Source organism: Notechis scutatus, chromosome 2 (genome assembly GCF_049901735.1).
Source record: "Notechis scutatus isolate UNSWTSFEM ecotype Mainland chromosome 2, rNotScu1.2, whole genome shotgun sequence".
NCBI lineage: Eukaryota > Metazoa > Chordata > Lepidosauria > Squamata > Elapidae > Notechis > Notechis scutatus.
The window spans coordinates 55,771,230-55,794,965 of NC_142010.1; the positions used below are offsets into that span (position 1 = coordinate 55,771,230).

General features: G+C 37.3%; 1 protein-coding gene across 8 annotated transcripts in view; it reads right to left on the reverse strand.

Annotated features, from left to right (window-relative positions):
* Positions 1 to 23,403, reverse strand: part of CACNA1D (calcium voltage-gated channel subunit alpha1 D) — a 249,273-nt gene extending 225,870 nt beyond the window's left edge. For all 8 annotated transcript variants that reach the window (XM_087954782.1, XM_087954781.1, XM_087954779.1 and 5 more), the window contains exons 1-3: positions 22,949 to 23,403; positions 15,465 to 15,783; positions 11,572 to 11,677 (exon numbers count right to left, since the gene is read on the reverse strand). In XM_087954782.1, coding sequence (XP_087810908.1) covers positions 11,572 to 11,677; positions 15,465 to 15,783; positions 22,949 to 23,000 — 477 coding nt within the window. In that variant the 5' untranslated portion in view covers positions 23,001 to 23,403. The remainder of the gene's footprint in view (positions 1 to 11,571; positions 11,678 to 15,464; positions 15,784 to 22,948) is intronic.
* Positions 23,404 to 23,736: the final 333 nt, after the last annotated feature.

The following is a 23,736-nucleotide window of genomic DNA, read 5'->3' on the forward strand; positions in this document are numbered from 1 at the left end:
AAGACATTTGGGTTGTTTGTTTTTTTTATTAAAAAATGGCATTATCTTTTGAAGAATTACAAAGGGAATTTCAAAAATTGAAAGAAGAGGAACAAGGCAAGGGCTCTTCTGGATCTATTTTCCACTTTTTAGAAATGGCGATTTCTACCTATCAAGAAATGCAACAACGACAGGAAGGCTGGGATGAAGAAGAAGAAGCCATCTTTAATGGACAAATACTCTTAGTGGAGGAAGAAAAGCGAAAGGGGGGCAAGGAAATGGTGAACTCAGGACTTAAAAAAGCAACCAAGAAAAAGAAAAATAAGAGGAAAAATCGATATGATGTCAGAAAGCAACAGAAAAGAGAAATACAACAGAGAGGGAAGACTAAGAGAGTGAAATTTGAGAGATGGGGGGTCAAAAAGCTAGAATTGATAAGAAAGGAAGGGAAAAAGGAAAGAGAAGTCATAAAGGTTTTAAACAAAATGTTAAAAAAGAGGTTTTTTTCAGAGATAAGGGGTAAGATATAATTTTATAAAAATGATTCTGCAAAAGTACATAAGATTGTATTGTAGATATTAGTATTTGAAACTGAGTTAGAAAATTAAATTACATGAGTTAATAATGCATTAAAGGGAAGCTATGAAAATGTTTAAGATTTAATAATAGAGTTTAATTTCCTATGAAACATTGTTCTTACTATATTATAAACTCAATATTCCTTTTTTTTTGGTTTTATTACTACTTATTAAATTTAATATTATTTGCTTGTTTTATTATTTTGAAAGGTAGCACTTAGAATGTACGAAGCAGAATCAGTATGGAAAGTATGTATTATTTTAAGTGTTAAATTTAGGGGAAAGATAAAAAGTTGTCATACTTCAACCAGTGTTTACAGGAGAAATATTGTATTAGAAAGAAAGGATAAATAGATGATTGAAAGAGAACGGACAAAAGATGCAAGTATAATTATTTAAATTGAGATGAAATAAATAAAATAGAATTAAAAGAGTGAATAGGAGAGAGAAAATATATAGAAAATATAGAATGTTAAATAAGATATGAAATAGTATATTAAGTGAGCACGAATTTGATTTATGTCTGTACAAAAAGATCTAACCCGGGGTAAGCCGCTTTCCAAAAAGAAGTTTTATGTATTTATGTTTTGTGTAATGTTTGTCTATGTTTGAAAGGATGTTGGAAGAGAACTAATGAAACTATATACAATGAATATATATAATTTAAGGCAAAAGAAATACAATTAAATAGAAGGAAAGGGAGCAATAAAGAGAAGTTGGGAAAAGATATGAAGTTGAACAGATAAGATAAATATACATATTAAATTCTGTTTGTATAGAAATGTGTTAATTTGGAATTATCTTGTTTTTAAATAAGATGTTTTATTTGTTTTTTAGAAAAGATATTTTACGTTACTACATCCTATGTTTTGTTTGTTTGTGTATTGTTTTTAAAAAAATAATAAAATTTGTTAAAAAAAATTCTCTTACATTTATTTTTCTCTGATACAGTGAAACCAATATTTAAATAAGCTGGATGAAGATGCATTTCAATTATGTTCAATTATTTTGGAGAAGCAATCAGCGGTTTTCAATACTTAGGATAACTTGAAGAATCAGTTTAGACCTATTTGCCATTCTGATTAACAGTGTTGTCTTATTGTACACAGAAAGGGAGCTCCTTCAGGTTTTATTTTATAATTTTATGGGATATATGCATAGCTAAACATTGAAACAAGTACAATGTATAATGTATTTGGAACTTGGTCAAAAAGTGTCAAGAAATGAATGTTTTGATATAGCACAGAAGTTATAACCAAGACAACTGCTGTTCAAATCTTTGTTTGGACTGAAATAATAACATGAAGAATGTATGAAATGTATATGCTTTCTAACTCCTAGTGACTGAGACTGGTGATTATTCTTTAGTAAATTATTATCTCTTTGATGGAGTGCTTCTTTCCTACAATCAAAGCTGCTCTATATGAAAAGCACTGAGATAATATAAAAAAATATGCATGTGTTTAAATCACCTTTTGTGCTACCCAATTCCAGAATGACTCTGGAATATAATATAAATACAGTATATAGTAATGCTAAATGCAGTTATGAGGTTCATTGTGCAATATAGGTATAACAATTTTACCTTAATAAGAGTAAAAATCCTACTTTATTTATTTATTGACTGTCATAAAACAATAAACTGTAACATACATAATTCCTAGGTTGGCATTTAATCTGTATTACTGGGAAGCAAACCTTGTTAAACTTGACAGAATTTAGTTTTTAGGCATGTACAGAACTGCATTTTAACTCACATTATTATCAAGGGTATTTCCAGATACATGATCTTTTACTATGGAATCACTCTGCCTCTTCTATGAGCTTCAGAAAGGCCAGAGCCAGATGATAGTATCTCCATTTATAATTTTCCTGTTTGCATACCATTTCTTCTTTTTCTTAACATAGTAGATACCGAAACAACCCAAGGAGATAGAAACTACAACAAAAAAGTGTTCATGATCATTAACATATTTCACATTAATATAATGCGCACAGAATTTCTTTGCAAGTGGTCTCAGCAGAAGTTGATCAACATAGCAATACTCTAAAGTTAATTAGGGTGAGATTTGCCTAAACTCATCTAGGATTTTATGAGTAGGGATTTGAACTTCTGTTTCTTGTTCCAGGATCTCAAGTGAATGCTGTACTTACAGACAATGTATGATGCTTAGGTACTGCAGGACTATAGCTTTCATCATCTGTAAAGATTGGCCACGTCAAGGATGGAAGTTGAAATTCAAGATTGCCTGTCCTCACTAATATCAGCATCAAATCCCCAATGTCCTGAAATGAATGGTTTCTTAAATTGATTTTCTTTGAAAAATAATACCTCCATCAAATAATGAAAAAAGATCATTCTATATATAATGAAACGGATTATTCTGTATATCATTGAACCAAGACACTGATTCAAAAATTTATTTTGCTATACTCAGCATATACCTCAACACCATAAGGCAGCAGCAATTATACCTATAATCCCTACTGAAGAGCCAAAATTCATACTCCCTATCATTGTAGATACCAAGAAACAAAGCTATCACTTCAAAGCAGAACAGAAGGGAGAAATAATAAGTCTTAACAGAAGTCAAGAAAGAACCCAGAATGAGAGGCACAAAGAAAGATAAGAAGAGGCATTCACTAAAATAATAGAGCTAAACAATATCTGGAAAGAAAGCCAAAGGATATAAAAACAGAAAGGAAAATACCATCAACAATGTTCATAAATTAAGAAGCAGCAGTCTTTAGATTCATTGGATTCTTATCTGGATGTACAAAGGAAGAGAGAAAAGAACAATTCTCAACAGAGCTGTGACATGGCATTGTTCCAAAATTCAGACAGGTGTGGGATCGAATGCTAACTTTCTGATATTAATAAAAACCAAGATGATGATGATGATGACATAATTCATATTCAGTCATAGAAAGATTACTCAAATTTAAAGAGTACTGATTTTCAAATTACATTGTAATAAAAGATTACTAATAGTAGGTCTGACGCAGGGCAAAGAGGGAGGAAAAAACTCACCCAAAATATTTTGTTTCCCTGACTGGCACAAGCAAAAATCTCATGAACTAAAATCTTTACTAAAACGGATTTTAAAATTGCAATACTTTTACAGTATTGCAAATCAGATTTTTAGTTTTTATATTTTCTAATTATATTGGAGACCAGAGAAAACCCAGATCTATTCAGTGATGGGATTCAAAGAGTTTTACCACTGGTTTGATGGGCGTGGCTTGTTGGGCATACTTTGCATGTGTGCACACACTTTGTGTGCGTGTGCCAAATGCACACTTTGCGCAGGCGCAGAGGTGTTTGCGTAGGTGCAGAGGCGTTCCAACTCACCTCCTGCAAGCCTACAGGAGCTTCACTTCAGCAGCTGCCTTGCGCAGCACTCTGCTGTGCCGCACAAAGCAGCTGCGGTTCAAAAGCAGAGAATAAAGGTGACTATGGTAGCCCAGCAGGCAGGTAGGCCCAACAGCAGATCGGCGGAGAGAATCGGTTTGATCTCCGCTGCTCATCGGCCTACCGGTTAGGCAGAACCGGGCCAAACCAGTAGAATACTGGATCTATTTATTAAGTACTTCTGGAAAACACAAAATTTCACAAACTGTTATTTTGAAAAGGGGGCTACAGATTCCTAACAAAATATCCAGCATTTTTGCACAGCAATCCTTCTTCTAGTTGGTTTGTTGGTTAATTGGTTAGTTACCTATTATAATTGGTTAGTTACCTATTTATTTATTACAATTATCCCAGTTTTCAAGGTGATTTAGAAGAAATATACCAAAATACTTTATATTTATGTATTAGGTGTATTTATTTATGTATTAATTTTTTATCCTCCTTTACTTCTGTTTTATTCCCATTAAACATATTTGTTAAGTAACAGTAATGCTTATTCACTTAATGACCAGCAAAATGCAGCATGAAACAAAAATCCAATGAGAGAAAATACAAAGATGACAGTCTCCATAATACTCTACTATAACAGTACATTAACTAACTATGCAAGTATAAATCTAAAATATTACAATCTACGAAATAAAATATGTATCACCTAAAACAAGGTAGCTAATATATAATAATATATTATTATGTATAATAAGACTGAAGAAAACCCATAAGAAGTGGTTATTCCTATGACTTGGAATAACTGCACAAGTAATGAAGGGTTGGAATTTCCTACATTTATTAGATTTGTTATTGGTTTTCTCCATGAATTTAAGATGGTTGACATAGAAATCTCCCTTCCTTTTATCCCCACAATATCCCTAAAGCTGAAAGAAAGAAATTGACTCTGAGTAATCCCATGAGTTTTTCTAGCTGAAAGTGAATAGGAGCCTGCTCTTCATCCAGTACCTGAACTTCTACACCAAACTGGGTTGGAGAATCTTTCTTACATACTGGTGGCTAGAAATGGCTTGGTTGGAAAAGAGAGAAGAATTCCTCCAAGGTGGTCTTTGTGGCCTGCCGGTCTGCCTTCTTCTCCTTTCTTCTATTCCTACAGAGAATGTATGAGTTTTCTTTCTTTTTTTTTTTTAAAAAGGAGATCTCTTTTTTTAAAAAATCATCACCTTGAAACTGTCAATATTACAGGCTGACTTTTTTTCTTCCAGCAATGTCACAATTGCACGAGCTGGGTTTTATTTACAACATCACTACAGCCTTCTTACACAGTTCACATGCTTTTTATTAATTTTATGGAATGGAATGTCTGACAAACAACTATAGAAGAAAACAGGCACTCAGACTGCTCCTCCTGAAAAATCTATCAGCAAATAACTAACATGACTCACTAGAAAGAACAAGTGACCTTCACTATTATTAGATAAAAAGGGTGTTGGTACTTACCTGATACTCCTGTTCTCGGTGAGCTGCGACGAGCATCCAGAGAGTGGGAGGTGCTTAGTCTCTGCTCGGATAGGCTGGGCTTAATTGTTAGGACGCTCTTACTCCTCCCTGGCTCCTCCCTAGTGTCCCCCAGTTTTGGCGAAGATGAGGTGATACCACCCCCGCCCTCTTGACTCTCTTGCTTATTTGTGGTTATTATTATTATTATTATTATTATTATTATTATTATTATTATTATTATTATTATTATTATTATTATTATTTACATATTTCTAGATTAGTCGTTGGCTGGAACAGGATCCCCACAGACAGATATTGGGTGGGACTGGATGCTCATCACAGCTCACCGAGAACGGGTGCACCAAGTAAGTACCAACGCCCTTTCTCCATTGAGCTACTCTGAGCATCCAGAGAGTGGGACATACCAAAGCTTGGCTTGTCCTACGGGAAGGTCTCTGTCTGGTCTGGAGCCCCCCCATTGTCCGAGTGGACTGGTTGTAACACTCTCCTTCCAAAGGAGGCCTCAGCAGAAGCGAATACATCAATTTTGTAATGCCTAATGAAAGGAGATGGGGAAACCCATGTTGCCGCCCTACATATTTCTGCTATAGGGGCTTGCATGGCCCAGGCTGCTGAAGTTGCCGCGCTCCTTGTAGAATGCGCCGTGATGCCCCTAGGCACGGGTAATGATTGACTCTCATATGCCTTGGCTATTGTGGCTTTCAGCTACCTGCCTATAGTGGAGGGTGAGACCTTATGGCCCTGAATGGATGGCTGAAAAGATACAAAGAGGGCTTAGTTTTTCTGAAGGGAGCCATTCGATGTAAGTACATACAAAAAGCTCTGCAGACATCCAGTCAGTGCCATTGATGTTCTAGGCCCTGAGAAGGCCTGGGGCAAAAATTTGGGAGAACAAGTTCTTGTGCCCTGTGGAAAGCAGAATTGACTTTTGGTATGAACGTGGGGTCTGGATGGAGAACTACTCTGTCTGTATGAAAAATACAGAGGTCCTTCCGGGCCAATAGAGCTGCTATTTCTGAGATACGTTGTGCTGATGTTATAGCTACGAGGAAAACTACCTTGTATGTGAGAAAATGGAGTACCGATTCACTACACACACACACACACACACACCCCACACAGGAAGGATCAGTTGCTGCACCCTTTTTTCTAACAAGAAATTGCAGAAAACAATTTTTAACCATTTTTTCCTCAATTACATTGTACAAATCCTTAGTATCTGTATCTTCCACGAACAGTGCTTCCCACATCTTCATTTGCAGTCAATCAAGTATGCAGTAAAATACACAATGCTGCAGATGGAATCGATTATATAGTTTTTAAAAGCATCTTATTTATGTTAATAAGTGTTTTGAAAAGACAATTAAAATGCAAATTGTTCAAATTAGCTTAATGTTCAAAATAATCACTGGAAAAAAACCACAATGGCCATGAGAGACATCAAAATAGGCAAAACAATGGACACAACATTGTGATTCAAGCTCTGCCTGTTTGGTTGATGTGTTGATGTCCCATAAATACAAAAAAAGGTTTTGATTCATTACATCACACTTGCTACCTTGTTGATACCCATGATAATAATGTATGTGTACAGCTAAGATACAATATGAAACATATCTCTGCATCTGCCAGCCCCACCCCCACTCAGTTTAGAGAAGGAGAAAAAACTCCCAATATGTCACGTTGCCATCGTGACAACGAGTTTGACACCCCAATATACAGCATTCATAACTGTGTTAAAGATGTATATGTACAAACCAAAAAGAACTCACATTCGCAACTTGTAGGAAAACAGTGTAACTCTGAATTTATTTAAACAAAAGATTCTAAAGGCTGAAAGCATGTTTGAAAGAAATAAACTCTCAGATAAGAAAAAAAAAACTTACTCTTTGCTTAGAAGACATACATATGAAATCTAAATGTTCTATAAAATGACCTATCCTACTCACACCAACAGCAATATTTGTTATTCTAAATGGACTGAGAGCAAAGTAGAGTTCTGAGTCTTAAAAGTTTTAAAAACAAAATAATCCTTTGGGTAAAATAATTGATCCAACACAATGTTTTTCTACAAGTTTGTATCTTTGGACATTTGTATTATCCTGAAGAAATAAACCTATGTAAAACATACCAATTACTATATGCAGCATATTCTAATAAAACAGGTAACAGTTTTAAATGGTTTTTCAACGGTGATTCTTTGTGCAAAAATATACACGGACAATTTTTCAATAAATAAAACATAAACTATTTTGTACTGGCCAGCTTTAAAGCATTTCCTATATACCTCTCAGATTATGTTATGAGAATGAAACACTACCTATCAGAAATTCCTTCTTTGTTTAAATGCTTCTTGCAAGTATTTAACATCCATAGAGATCTGCACTTGTCCACATTGCAAATAATAGAATCTCCCTGCTCCATGAATGTATTACTGCTTAAGATGTGTGAACATAATGAATCATTTCACTATACTCATCATTTACATGCATATGATTTTATGCATCCCAAGAAAATCTGGTAGTTCTCAAACACGCCATAATAAAATATGAATAATATGAAACAGTTGTCACACAAAGTTACAGTTAAATGATGTAGGAATCAGGTGTATAAAAGCTACATTGTAGCTAGGTAGTTAGATAAATAGACAGACTCTTCAGAAAGCAGCAATACAATCAATAAAACATGACTATCAACTTGTTAAGGATTATTCAAATGTCTATATTTAAAATAGCAATGATGTGCCTCTTTCTCCAACTCGTGAGCTCTCAAACCTGGATGACCATTGTATGGCATCAAGCAGACCATTAAATGGCTAGTTTGATCATTTGAACTGCTGCAGCTTTACTTTAGATCCTCCCAGTTTTCAACTATCTTCTACATAAAAGTTACCACACTACATAGAAGGCATTCAGAAGTGAAGGCTTCTCCTCTTAGGTTTTCAGAAACGATTCACAGTATAATAGATATAGTCATGTCACACGCCTCTAGAACAAGTCTTGCAAGTATTTAACATTCATAGAGAATTAGAGCTACATCACAGATTTCTGACCACTGAATATTCATGGTTACTTCCATTGTCTCAAGATCATGACTGAACTGAAAGCAAGAGAAGTATGAAATAACTCTATAGCATTAGAATTCTCTGTATGACTACTACACACAAGTGGAATACTACTTATAGAGTATTACCATAGTCATAATATGGTAATATTGTATTTTTCCTTTTGTTCAGTTGTGTCCAGTTCTGGGACACTGACTTCAATTTTTCTTGGCAAGGCTGAGAGAAAATTACTGGTCCAAGGTTTCTAGCCTGACATCTTAGCCACTACACTAAATAAAACGGTAACACGGTACTGTACAGTATGGTATGGTATAGGTATAGGTATAAAGAGGGGAAGGTCATCATAATACATCAGCAGTTTGAATTATGGTGGGAAAAGCCACAGAAGTATGCGGAGGGGGCAAGAGGAGTCAAATAATGAAAGCAGTGTCACAATATTACATACACATACAAAAGGGATACAGCAGTGCAAAATGGCTTTTAATATTTTAATTAACACCTTAATCCTGCAGCTTTGAAATAGAGCATAGAGATAAAAATTTCCAATACCAATAGATATCTTCATTTAATTATTACAGGATATAAAAAACTGCATATGTCATAAAACCATAAATTTCAAAAGTTGGGTATCTTTTGCACATACATGACAAATAACAATGCAAATCTAATTTAAAACATCATATAAAATTCAGTGGAGATTACGACCACCTATGTAGGCATAGTTTATCCATTTTGGTTGAAAGGCATGGCCATTTTGTTCTTAGTTGTGCATAGTAGTTATCGCACATAATTAGTTTGCTTTTCCTATTGCCATGATTACCTGCCGAAAATGACCCAATGGTTCCTTCACAATGGACTAAGCCACAAAAGGGAACATAAAACCAGCCATATGTTTCTTTTCTGGCACACTGCATCCAAAATAAACATTCATTTTCCACCTGGAAGGTCCAGCAACCTAAAAGCAAGCCATGATACTTCACAACTGTACCCTTGAGCGGAGAAGGGACTAAGCAAAATTTCAATGAAACCATAGTTAGCTGCAAGCATATTATATGAATGTTCTGAAAGAATGACTTTCTCTTTCAAGACAAGTACAAAAACATTCAATAATTCAATACTTTATCTAATTATGTCAACCAAAAATCTCTTCATCCCATATCTCATGTTTTATCTATTGGTAAATAAAGCCACATATTTCAATCTGAATCAGCAAAACTCCATTAAGAGCTACCAGAAATAACGATATACATATATTAACTTCAAACCAGTAAACCAGTTTCATATTTCTTTTTCTTTACACAATACCATGTCATTTTATCTAAAAACACAAAGAAGAAAAACCTTCCTATGTCTTATACCTATAAAGAAAATTTTAAAAATTCATCATTCAATCTTAACAAAAAAAACCTTTAAGAGCTACTAGAAACAACAGATTAAATATTAATATTTAATCCAGTGGTGGGATTCAATTTTTTTTACTACCGGTTCTGTGGGCGTGGCTTGGTGGGCGTGGCAGGGGAAGGATACTGTAAAATCTCCAGTCAGAGGTGGGATTTGCCTGTTCTCCGAACTACTCAAAATTTCCGCTACCAGTTCTCCAGAACTGGTCAGAACCTGTTGAATACCACCTCTGATTTAATCCCTTCAAATGATATCCCACAAATTAATGTATCATCTTTTTATCTGTCCCTCAATTTTGATATTATTTTCTTTAAAAATACAACAAAATTATGTTCTTTCCATTTCATATCTACTAACAAATCTTAAGAGTCTTCTTACGATTGAGTCCTAGTAAAAAAAAAACCTATAAACAGCTCTTAGAAAAAAAGGATCATAGACAGTTTAAGCTTCACAGAATAAATCAACTTTAATAACTTTTGTTTTCAAGGTCTTGATTATTCCTTTTAGTAACATCCCAAAACTAATTTCTTCTCTCTTTTCCTTTCCTCAAGAATTCCTTCATAAGCATAACATATCTCTTTTGTAAATCCAAAGTAAGAATATTGTCCAAGTCACTTTTCTAAGTTAAAATCCATGTATCCAAGTCACTCTTCTGATTTATTATTTGTGTATCCCTTTTAACTATTAAAATTTCATCCTGTTTCATTTGTAAGTCCTGTTCTATATAATCTGTTGTCAATATCATCCTTGTATCCTGTCAATTTTAAATCTGTCTAAAACAACCTTTGTCAGTTACATTGTCTTCTATCTCTTCTTTTTAAGCCAGTTTTTATTGCCTCAGACTGTATGCTCAATGTACATTGTTCCCAAATATACTTAAATTCTTCTAGAGTGAATGTATATGTGTCCTGTTGTTTGTCTTCTATTTATTTTCCTTTTTTCCTTTTCCTTTAGCCTTTTTTCTTTCTTTCTTTTTTTGCACTTATTTCTTCTATTTTTAATATTTTCCTTAGTTTATCTTAATTTTATTTCAATAAAAATATTATGAATGCACACAAAATTGATGCAATTTCTGGAGGGGGGGGGAAATTCCTTCAAACCTTCTCTGTTAAATGAGAAACCATCCTCCCATGCTTGGAAAACACTTTCTGCTAACAGAAGCCAAGTCTATAATTTTAACATCATCTACTTATACGAATACCTTCATGCTAACACACTTCCTTTAAAGGAACAACATTCTTCCAAATGTAACCAACATCTGATTAGAAAGGCGATTATTTATGTAAGTTATTTTCTGCAATATTATTCCTGCCTTGAAAATATATTCAATATTTTCTACTGATAGCAAGGAAGCAATCAAAACCAGGTGAACAGAGAAATAAAAGTTCATGTGACAGCCAGATGTAAAAGAACAGCACTGACACAGCAAACAACATGTAAGATTAAACAGCAGCTACCTATAAATCCAGTTATCATTTTCCTCGTAATGCATCTTATTGTTTCAGAAACCAGAATATGCCTATCAGACCTTACAAAGTAATACATTTAATGTTTAAATGTTGGTTCACTTTTTTCACCTGACAAAATAAGGGGCAACTGAGCAAATTCAAAAAACACTATAAAAATTTAAAAGACAGTTTAAAGATGAAGGTAAAAATGCTACTTACCAAATCATGGTTTGTTGAATTAGAATCATCTTCTGGAAATGGGATGTAAACAGCTAAGGCCACGCAATTGGCAAAAATAGCCAGTAATATAAATATGTCAAACGGTCTTAAACATCTTGTTAAGGAACACTCAGTTGTAAGACATAGAAATATTTGTCATAGTACTATTTTGTGTTAATTTTTGCACTATATATTAGAAATATCTTTCTGAAGTTAAATTGGCATACTCCTGTCATTTGGTTTGGTTTTATGATTGATGAAAGTGACAGCTAGCTACCTTCCACAGACAATTATGTTGGATTGTCTTTGAACGCTTAGGGCCTTTCAGTGTCTTATTACTTCACATTACATTTTTCATAGTAGAGTTTTTAAAAAATAATCTAAGTTGTATACATATATATAAAATCAGTAATGCTTAACCATTATAAATGTTTTCAAATAATTTTGCTACCCTGTGTCCATCCATTCTTACTACTTGTACTAAAGGAACTCGAATACAAGTAACACTATTATAACACACCAGAGTTGTCTATATTCCTACCCAGTTATCTACACATTTATTGGACTTGAGTGTCCATAGTTCCCATCAAAGAAGAAGCAGAAAAGAGGTACTACAAAGCAAGAATCTCTCTTGCTCATTTCAAGCTACCAAAGATTCAGTCAACAGGATAATGCTTAAGAATCATCAGACATCAGGTTGTTTCCAGTAATAGTGAAATTGTCTTCTATTCTTTCATTAGCTGTTCTCTCAACAGCTAATCTATGAGGTAGATTTGGCTGAGAAAGAATGAAGCACCCAAAGCACACTCATCAGGGTAGACTTGGATCTCTTTGGCCCTAGTTTAACAATTTAATCACTACCCCATACTTACATTTGACCAAATACTAAATCAAACTGTGCACCTTTTCCATTATTGAGAATGAGCATAGTAGATGCAAAGGTACATCAGTTACTATCAGAGGCACCTGCAGGATTCAGCATTTTTATCAATAACCAAAAAGGCCTCATGCAAACATGATGCAAACTCAGACCCCATCATACACTATAACACAATTTACAAAATGATTAGAGTGATCCTCATGATGTAATTGATATGTAGTTGGTCTTTTGCATCCTTTTTCACACACTTCCTTGAAAACACTTCTGGTTACTACTGTATCCCAAGAAATCACACCAAACTAACTAGAGGCCGACTGTAATCCATTATGAATATTGTTAGCTGACTTCAAATTCTTAAAATTGGACCTTCAAATATTTTGAAAATTGCAAAGAGAATGGACAAGTAAATGATGTCATGTGCATTGTGACATCATCATGGAACTGACCCAGTTTGTGATTATGATGTAAAACCAATATGAGTTCTACAAACTGGATCATTTCTATAACGATGTCACAATGCAATGACATTGTTTGCTCTTCCCTATATTCAATCTCTAGTTAAATATTGAGTGAATTTTGGGGCCATTTGTTCAATAAAACCACTTAGATTTAAGAGGACATGGACTCCATCTAGATAATGACAATAGAAATGACTGAGTTTTCATCCTGGGAAGCCATTTGGAATTATTTGAGCCTGCCAATCCTGAGGAAGCAGAAAGGGCTTTCTGTAGTATTAATACCATCAATTCTCATTTGGATTACTGTTCTTCATGGTTGGTTAATATCTCCCATGAAATGGCAGGAAGTTGGATTTGAGCAGTAATCAATACTTCGAGTGAGGTGTTCCTATCAGTCTAAGAAATTTTCATGCAATCTGGCATAATCTTGGTAGCTATTCACTGGTGGCCTTGCAATTTAGAGAGCATAAATGTAGCAAGTTATATGGATTTTCTGATTTTCATTCTAATTTCATTCTAAGTATTGAGAAGTATAGTTTGGGTGAGGGAGGGTTTCATTTGGGAAAATGATTCATTTTATTATCAAATTATTAGCCTCCAAGAATCCATGGGATTGGGCACCATACAATGACATAAATAAATAAATGTTGATTGCCCCCAAAATATGCCCAGTAAATGCTGTCTCAGTAGAAACAATATCCAACTATAATATAAAGTACATTGGGTTAAATCCAAAAGTTGCATTCCACTGATGGAAATGCTCCTTCTTCTATGGAATTTTTGTATTGAATCCAATTTGTGTACATCAATTTTACATATGCACAAAGTGATGAGTTTTGGGGGGAGAACAATCTAAGAAAAAGCTATGTCACTTAAATAAGAAAAAGTTATCAATATTTTATGAAAGATGCAATTCATGCAAAGGTTCCACTGAAAACTCAACACTGACTAAATGTATGCATTAATTTAAATGAAATTAGAAGCATAAATTGTATTATTTACACTTCTTCTAAGAAGTAATTACCACTTATTTAATGGGAGTTACTGCCAGTTCATTGGACATAAGAAACATTAGCTTGGAAAGGCTCATACTGAGCTAAACTTAATTAAGAAGGGAAGGGTAATTTATCATATTTATAACTCACACATTCCAGCAAGTCTACTATGACAGCAAACAATAAAGATAGAAACAATACTTAAGAAATCCAAAATTAATTATTTTCAAAAGCTTCACAATAACTACAAAAGCTATATTCTAATTCTAATAACTACAAGCTTCACAATAACTACAAAAGCTATATTCTAATTCTAATAACTACAAAAGCTATATTCTAATTTCATTCTAAGTATTGAGAAGTATAGTTTGGGTGAGGGAGGGTTTCATTTGGGAAACACCCAACAAATCATAATGTTTAATGTAAAATGTAAAAATATAATATATTTATATATCAGCTGTATTAAAAAAAAACTACTAGAAAAGGAAGAATGAGTGAGAGTAAGTTTTTAGACTCTTAAAAGAAAGCAGATATGGAGGAATCTAGACTTCATTCAGTCATGAACTCCGTATGTATGGTTTCATTACTGAGAAAGCCCTTTTCCCAGTCAAGGCTGACCAGTCAGTACCAGCAATAAACCCTTTAAGGTCAATATAATTTCAGTCTGGCAAAAGATGCTGTCATACTGTGCCAAGGAAATTCAGCATTTCCAATAGCATATTATTTTCTTCAAGGAGAAGAAACACCATCTAGTGCAGCTAAGATATCAGTCATACCATAAAAAAAGGAAAAATGGAAACAGGTATCCTGCATGGCACCCAGCCCTACACTTTCTTGCAATCAGTCCTAGAAGTATGTTAAAAAGCATGAGGAACACAATAAAAACTGTACAATAATATATTCGCTTCCCAAAACAGTCAAGGATACCACAGTCAACAGTATGAAAATCTGCCAAAGCATTCAAGATCAGAAGAAAAGACATATTACCCTTGTCACACTCTCTCAACACATTGTCCATAAATGTGACTACACTGTCCATGTGCTCTACTTGGGCCTGAAAGCCAACTAAAATGGATCTAATGAATCAGCTTTAATCAGATGTGGCTGAAGCTACCTAGCTACCATTTGTCCAGTCCCGCTGACCAGAAGTGACACATTCAAAAATGTCCTGTATTGTCAAAAAGCAATGGTTCTTTCAATAGGAAATATATTCATAGCTATAGCACTAGCCCATCTTCATAGCTATAGCACTACCTCCTCATTGAAATCAAGCATATTATCTCCCTTAAAAGATCCCAGAGCCAGTCTCAGCCAAGAGAGAGAAATATCTAAAGTATATGAACTCATCAGTATCCTGCCCATGTGTTCAAGATGGAAGGAAAACACAGACTTTCTTTCGACCACAATTTATTCATGATAACTTGTACTTTGCTCAGGTTGACATTGGTCTAAACAACCACTTCCCTCTGTTCTAGAGAGTGAGTCCACGTGTGTCTTACTGATATGATGTTCCAGTCCTCAGGGAACTGGAGATAAAACAAAATTCCAGTGAAAGGATACTTCCATTCTACTATACTAATGCAGGCTCTTCGGAGTGGGTTATTGAGGGATAGACAGAAAAGAGCACGGGCTGGCCGACTATTAGATGTATTACCCTGTTTTTTGCTCTTGGCATATTGCTGACGCTTTCTTTGGGACAGAGATCCTACAGGTTGAGCTGGGGTAGTGCTCATGCCTTGGGCAGCCTTAGCTTGTCTAGCAGCATCAATTGCAGCTTGCCAAGATAGCACCGTTTGCTTGGTAGGTGCTGAATTGTTCGGCTGGAATGCTGGGCTGTCACCAGGAAGAGGAATTCTGGTGCTATTTGCATAGCTTGCTTCTGTGGAAAAACAAAAGGGAAGAAGAAAATTAATTTGAACTTTTTCTGCAATAATCCAGTTCTTTCAAACTTCTTGAAAAGACTTAGGGTTTTGGTGAAATTTGAGGCCTTTACTTTTAAAAAAAGAACAAAAATCAACAGACCCTTTCTACATAAATTAAAAGATTCAGGAAAAAGTACCACAGGCATCTATATGCAATGCTTTGCAAAGCTAAGAAATTTCCCATGTAGATACATCTTTAAGAAGCTGAACACCGTCTACTTTAAAAGCAAGAGGGAAAACATTCCAATTTCTTTCTTCCTTGGAATGTTAAGTATTCATTGTCTTAGAATCAAAAAGTCAATCCAACCCACCCTGCTCAGAACAGGGACTCAAATAAAAGCATCTCATTAAAGGGATCTTCTCTTGCTCTGAATATATGAGCACGCATTAGATATTCACCGATGTGTAATATTTCTATTTCTATGGAAACTCAAATGAAATAGCCAACAAGAAATATTCTGCTAGAAACATGATTTGCAATATTCTTTAATATATTTGATTATTAAATGGTACTTCCATAGAAACTAAGAAATTTAATAGTGAACAACTTGTTCCACTGATTTCAATGAGGCCACTCCTGCCACCATTGAAATCTGGATTCACTAATCTTGCTTACCCACTACATATATCAAATATGAGAATTATGAATCCATGTACTTTGGTTGACATTATTTCTGGTTGCTTGTTCTTTTTTCAAGTGGCAATGTCTTTTCTTTGGCTTCCAAAACACAATGTGAATTCAGAATCTGACAGTCTCTCTACCACATCTCAACTTTAGGAAAGGGATAGGAGCTTGTCTCTTCAAATTGCATTTTGAAGTTTGGCTTTAGGAAGGGTAAACTCAAAACCAAGTGAAAGAAGAATCAACAACATAGGGAAACAATAATTGAGGTGACTAAGTTTGTAAATCTGTGGCCATAAGTTGCAAAATGCCAATTATTAAGACAGATGGGGGATATTGGAAAATATAACTATGGGACGGAATATAGATTTTATCCACACTGCAATACTGTCCTGCGTACAATATTTCACTTTCCTGCCCTACTTAGAACAAAATGGCAACCACAGGGCAGAAAACAAAGGCTCCTTCAAAGAATTATGAGATCATAAAGGAGATCCCACTTGGCTGTTCCTGATAGTTAAGCAACTAAAGATACCAAAGAAGTTATTTCTGCACTTTGTTAGCAGTGTGTTACATGATCCAGAAATTGCCTCACTTCCCTTCTAACAAATCGAATTTAGAAGCCAAAAACAAAACACAGGTAGTCCTCAACTTATGACCACAATTGAGCCCAAAATTTCTGTTGCTAAGTGAGACAGTTGTTAAGTGAATTTTGCCTTGTTTTATGACCTTTCTTGCTTCAGTTGTCAAGTGGATGACTGCAGTTGTTAAATTAATAACAGGATTGTTAAATGAGTACGATTTCCCCATTTTCTTGTCAGAAGATTGCAAAAGATGATCACATGACCCCTGGACAGTGCTACCATTATAAATATGAATCAGCTGTCAAGCATCTGAATTTTGATCACATGACCACAAGGTTGCTGCAACAGTCATAAGTGTGAAAAATGGTCCTGAGTCACTTTTTTTCAGTGCCATTGTAACTTTGAACAGTCACTAAATGAACTGTTATAAGTCGAGGACTATCTGTATGGCTTGGAGCTGTCAAAATTCCTGGATCACAGTTTACACTAACAAATGCAAGTCAGCAGGAAAATCTTGACAGCAATGATAGAGTGGTGGACTTCACTGCAATGCTTACGTATGATCTTCCAGGATTCTTCTGAAGTCTATTGTTCATGTAACGTGACATGCAAAAAAAGGAAGGAAGGAAGGAAGGGAGGGAGGGAGGGAGGGAGGGAAGGAAGGAAGGAAGGAAGGAAGGAAGGAAGGAAGGAAGGGAAAAGGAAGGAAGGAAAGAAGGAAGGAAGGAAGGAAGGAAGGAAGGAAGGAAGGAAGGAAGGAAGGAAGGAAGGAAGGAAGGAAGGAAGGAAGGAAGGAAGGAAGGAAGATCACTGAAATCTGTTTCTTTCTCTTCCCTTCCTCCTTAGTGATACTTGATTTTTAAGATTAATACTCTGAATGTAGCCGAGTCTGGAAAAGGATTCAATCCAAACATGATCTAACAGTGAATGAAAAACCAAAGTTAAAAACATTATTTTTGGAGAGTGGGGAGGTAGTTATCCAATATGAAGTTTTAAAACTCTCATTTTGAACAACCCTGTATCTAAGAACAAATTATTTTTATTCACTACATTGTTATCTTATCCTTCTGCAGAAGTGTAAAACATCCTGTATTACTGAATCTCTAGGCAATTGGCTGGTCCTAAAGATAAAATTAATAAATCAAGTTATTTTCCTGCTCTATTTTATATCCATAAAAATATTGGAAGGCAATGAATATGTGCAGATCTGAGCCTGTGTCAGTCTGTTTGTAGTTCCACACTCAAACCATTATCCTACAACAGAGGTTCTCGTTGGTGGCACCTCTCCCCATTTTAATGACTAATGCCAGATTGAGTATTTTCAGCTGAGAGATGGATAGAAAGACAGATGGGAAAAGAGCTGTTCTTCCACGTGTGTGCAGTGAGGATGTTTGGTATTGCTGTGTAAATAAGGTTGCTGCTTATTTGAAAGTACGTCAATCTCTGGACAAATCCATATGTCCAGTTCACTCCAATGTGAGCACAACTCACCCACCATTTCCAGAGGGTATGTCATCCTCAACCCACCCCTATGCAATGCAACCTCCAGCCATGTTTTCTGGATTTGTGTCAAAAACTATTTTTCATCTGCATTGCTTCAGTCCCTGCTACCTGGTTTGCATGCTTTAAAAAGCAAGACCCTTCTTCTCCAACCAGCTGTTGTGGCCCCTGGTGAGAATGTACTCTCAGTCACTGTTTTTGCTGCTCACGTTATCATTTTCGTTATCAAGGTTACAGGTGAAAGGCTGAAAAGCTGGACTTGCTTCTCCCTTCCTCCCTCCCTTCCATTTATCAATGAAATTGAGCAAGTTTAAACTACTTTGTTTTTGTTTGGTGAATTTCTGTCACTTTCCCCTTCTATCCAAGTAGTGACAAGAAAATGGTAACACTGATTTTTTACATGATAGTGGTGGGGTTGGCCAAGGGCAAAAGGGGACCTATCAATCAGAGGTTGTGGTAACAACAGTCCAGGTCAAATATTTAGCCATCAGCCAAAGCAGTGCATGGGTTAAGACAGGGTTGTCCTAATTCACATTCATTTCTACCTAAATTACAAGCAAGATACATGCAGTTAAAAGCTGCTGAAGTAAAAAAAATAAAGGAAGAAAAAAGCATCCTGAGTCTTGTGAATAAAATCTGTAAATGTTTTCTACGTGATTAATTCTTTGAATATGTAATCCATATTATGACTCCACTTGTGGCCTGTGGTTTGGCATACATCCAACAAACACTTTTCTGTGTTTTGAATTCTTATTCATATTTTCTAGATTTACAGTCTGCAATAGTAATTGTGGAGAACTTTATTGCTGTGAGTTGATCTAAAGTAAATTATTGAACTGTTAGATACATTTTGAAGTTAGTAATACAAAACCAGGGATATACAAACCCTGAGCTACAAAATGTAGAAGGAAGCCTTTCAAAGCGTTAATACAGAGTATAGAACCATAAAGAAGCTTATAGCTAGTTTCATGTAGCAACAACATTTGGAACCAACAACTCAGTCATTAATTTATTAAGTGAAGTCTCTAGTAGAACTGTGACTGTGCTTATGCTCTTCAACTTTTCTTTGCTTTGCAGAAATGCAAAGGTCATAAATGTGAGGACTGGTCATAAGGTTATTTTTTCATCACTGTTAATAGTTGTAAATGAGTAGTACCTGTACTACAATTAAGGGCCATGTTGAAAGTGTTTTTGTTCATCTCATCTCTAATAGTTTACTAATATCACCTTTTAAATACTTTTTTTACCAATTATTTATATGCTGCCTCTCACCCAAAGCATTTCCAGGTATTTACAAAATTAAAAATACATTTAAACATAATAAATGAATATAGAGATACACAGACTAAAATAGAATAACAAACACATCATACAAAAACTGTCACAGCTGAACCATAATGTCTTGAGTCACTGTTTTAATTTGGCTTTTCTGTGACATTTCACTTAAATACTTCTACAAGTGGCCTGCCACTTAACTTAAAACAAATCCTACATAAAATGCTAAAAACAATCATAATGAGACGAGTGATGAAACTGACATAATTATAAATGCAGAAGGATTCTCAGTTACAAAGGAGAAATGACAAACTATGTAAGGGAGCTTTAGTAATATGTATGTATGTATGTATGTATGTATGTATGTATGTATGTATATATGTATGTATGTATGTATGGTATTCAGCTTTGTTCGGGTATTTTCCCACGTCATTATAGTTGTGCTTTTAAAGTTGTAGCAACGTTTCAGCAGAATCTCATCTGCCATCATCAGGCTTCTGTATTGTGTTCGTCTGTGAGTCAGACTTTTACAGTTGTTTCAGTTTTAAATTTGGGGCTAGCCTACCCCTGTGCCAGAATGGTTTTTTCTTCATCCGGATTGGTTGGAAGTCTTGGTCTGTGTTTATTGGTCTTGGAGTTAGCTGTGTTCTGCTTGATTGGTGTTTCTAATATCTTCTGTCTGTTTTGTAGCATTTTTTGATTGGCTGGCAACATTTGATTGGCTGGCAACAGCCAACATTGGCTGTTTCCTGTATTGGGGGCTTTTAGTGCAGCTTGGTTTGATTACTCCACCAGACTGTCAATTATCTGGAAGCCTGCACTCACAAACAAACAAATCTTCACACCACAAGCCAAGCAAACATCTGGACACAAACAGACCCCCCCCCCGATACCTCCAGCTCAAACACACCCCAACTAGGCACCCAGATGAAACCTAGCTTCCTAATAAATGATAGCCATCCGTTTACTCGAAGCCAAGCAGCACTAAAAGCCTCCAATACAGGAAACACAATGTTGCCAGCCAATCAAGAGAAAAAAATGCTACAAAACAGACAGAAGATATTAGAAACACCAATCAAGCAGAACACAGCAAACTCCAAGACCAATAAACACAGACCAAGACTCCCAACCAATCAGGATGAAGAAAAAAAAACATTCTAACACAGCAGTAGGCTAGCCCCAAATATAAAACAGAAACGGCTGTGAAAGTCTGACTCACAGACGAACACAATACAGAAGCCTGGTGATGGCAGATGAGATTCTGCCGAAACGTCCCTACAACTTTAAAAGCACAACTATAATGACATGCGAAAATACCCAAACAAAGCTGAATACCATACATATATACAATATATATATATGTGTGTGTGTGTATGTATGAAGTATGTGTGTATGTGTGTGTGTGTGTGTGTGTGTGTGTGTATATATATATATATATATATATATATATATATATATATATATATATATATATATATATATATATATACATACATGTGTGTGTGTGTGTGTGTGTGTGTTTTCTTAAGTTTTCGCGGGTACTTACATGAAGTATATATATATATGTATATATGTATGTGTGTATATATGTGTGTGTGTGTGTGTGTGTGTGTGTATAGCCACCAAGTGGACAAGAAGACCTGATAAACAAGCTCTAAATTTCAGGTTTCATGTGGAGAAAACTGATGGAAAGGCATACAACAAATTAGAGCCTCTGTCAGAAAATATGTCCAAATTGTGATCAATGAAGATTAGACACCATACAGTAATAGAAAGGCTTTCCTTTATCAATATCACTTCCCTTTCTATCAGTGCAATAATAAAAAAAAGAGGGGGAGTATGTGCTGCACTCCTTTCCATATTATAGTGATAAGAACCAAGTATTATCTTTTGGTGATGTTCCTCCCCTTTTCACCCCTCCAGACCTACATGCAAGTATACACACATCCAGAGAGAGGTGAAGAACACAGACTGGGAGGGTGGAGAGGGAGAATGTTTAAGATGGCTCCCTTAATGTGCAACTGAGTAAAGGTAGCTCTCGGAAGTAGAGGGCATCTTTTACTGACTGACTAGAATGAATCTCACTCAGGGAATCTCTTGAGAGCGATCCAGGGGGTGGAGAGCAGACAGGGCTTCTCAAGACCAGGTTATTCAAGGAGCAGTGCGCCCTCCTGGCCTGTAATCACTTCATAGGGGAGAGCAAACGCGGTCTGATCCACCCGACAATGGTTTCTCCTGAAATCATTTCATCATTTCTTCCGCCCTGCCACCCCCACTTTCCATTTATGTATTTTGTTTGTTTATTTGGCTACTTCTGGACCAGGGTGCCAGGGAAGAAGGCAGCGGGGACACACACCCCACTTCTCCTTTGCAAGGCACCTCCGAAAGTGAAGCAGGTGGGCTCCCGAGGGAGTCGCTCATTTTTTGCCCTCTGGCCACACGCGCACGCACACACTTTCTCAAAGAGCTTGTCAATTCAAGCAGGATGAATCATTTCCACGCAGCTCCGGGAAGCCGAGAAGGGAGGCGAGGCAGCAGCAGCAGCAGGAGCAGCGGCGTCTCTCCGAGTCTATTTGCCAAGGAGAGGAATACACACGAGCTCCGTGCGTCTCCTTTCCCTTGATGCTTGGCAAGCGGGAGAGGAGGCAGGAGGAAGGACAGCGCTGGCTTCCCTAAAGATCACCTTGCCGAGCCCCTCCGGTTATCCCGAGCGCTATATATATATATAACCCTATATATAGCGTGACCCGGGGGCCACTTCGCCACCAAACGCCCAGGGAGATCGTCCTCCCTCGCGCTCCCATCCTCAACGCAGCCTTGAGGCAAAAAAGGCAGACGTGCCAAATCAGTGCAAGGCGCTCTGAGGCGAAGGCGGCGGGTTGTGAGGGCAGCGTCGCTTGTGGCGCGCCCAGCTTCGCCTCGGAAGCTTGCCATAACCCCTGACCTCCTCCCTCGATCCCTTGGCTTCCTTCCTCCGCTTTTAATCCTCCTCCCCCCCCCGCGACCCCCTTCTTTAATCCACTGCACTCCCGGTTTTCCCCAATCCGCCGCCACTTAATCCCGCACGGCAACGGCGGCAGCGGCGTTTGTTGCTTTCCCGCGGAGGGAGCGAGGGAGCGCTCGGTCCGGCAGCTCTCTTACCTTCAGGGAATTGCTGCTGCTGCTGCTGTTGCAGCAGCTGTTGGGGCAGCATGGTCCCTTTCTCGGGGAGCCCCGAGTCGCGGGGCGCGTTCCTTCCTCTGCTGTTCCGAAGCGGGTGGGCGAGGATGGTCCCCCTCTCTCCCCAGCCTTTTCCCTGACCTGGGTCGCCCGCTATCCGGCGGTCCTCATGATGGTGCTGCCGGCTGGCAAGAGGCGAGGGCTGGGGATCGCTGGGTCTACCGCCGCCGCCGCCGCCGCTGGGTCTTCCCCTCTGCCGCCGCCGCCGCCGCCGCCGCCTGCGAACCTCTTCGAGTTGGGGCCAACATGACACTCACATCCGGGTGACACGGGCGCCCTCCATCCCTAGCAACCCACCGCCCGCCGCCGCCACCACAACTTGCACTCTCCGTCCCCGGCTGCCGCCTCTCTTCTCCCGCAGCCTCTGCCTAGCTGCTTCCCGCACAGTCGCGGCCACGGGGTTAACTCTCCTGCGCCTGCCGCTGCCGTCGCTGCTGCGCTGCCGCCGCCGCCACCTGCTGCTCGGGGAAGAGGAGGAGGAGGAGCGCGAGGAGGCTGGCCAGGCGAGCACGACCGAGGAGAAAGACTGCGTACGACGGGCAGCCTCGCCGCGAACTCCCAACCCGACCTCGCAAATAGAAAAGTGCGCGTCGCGGCCTTAACCCCTTCCTTCCCGACGCCGCTAAAATGCATCGGAAGAAGAGACTTCAAGGCTGGCGTGAAGCCCCGCCCACGGACATGCAAATTACTTCGACATGCAAATTGACCTG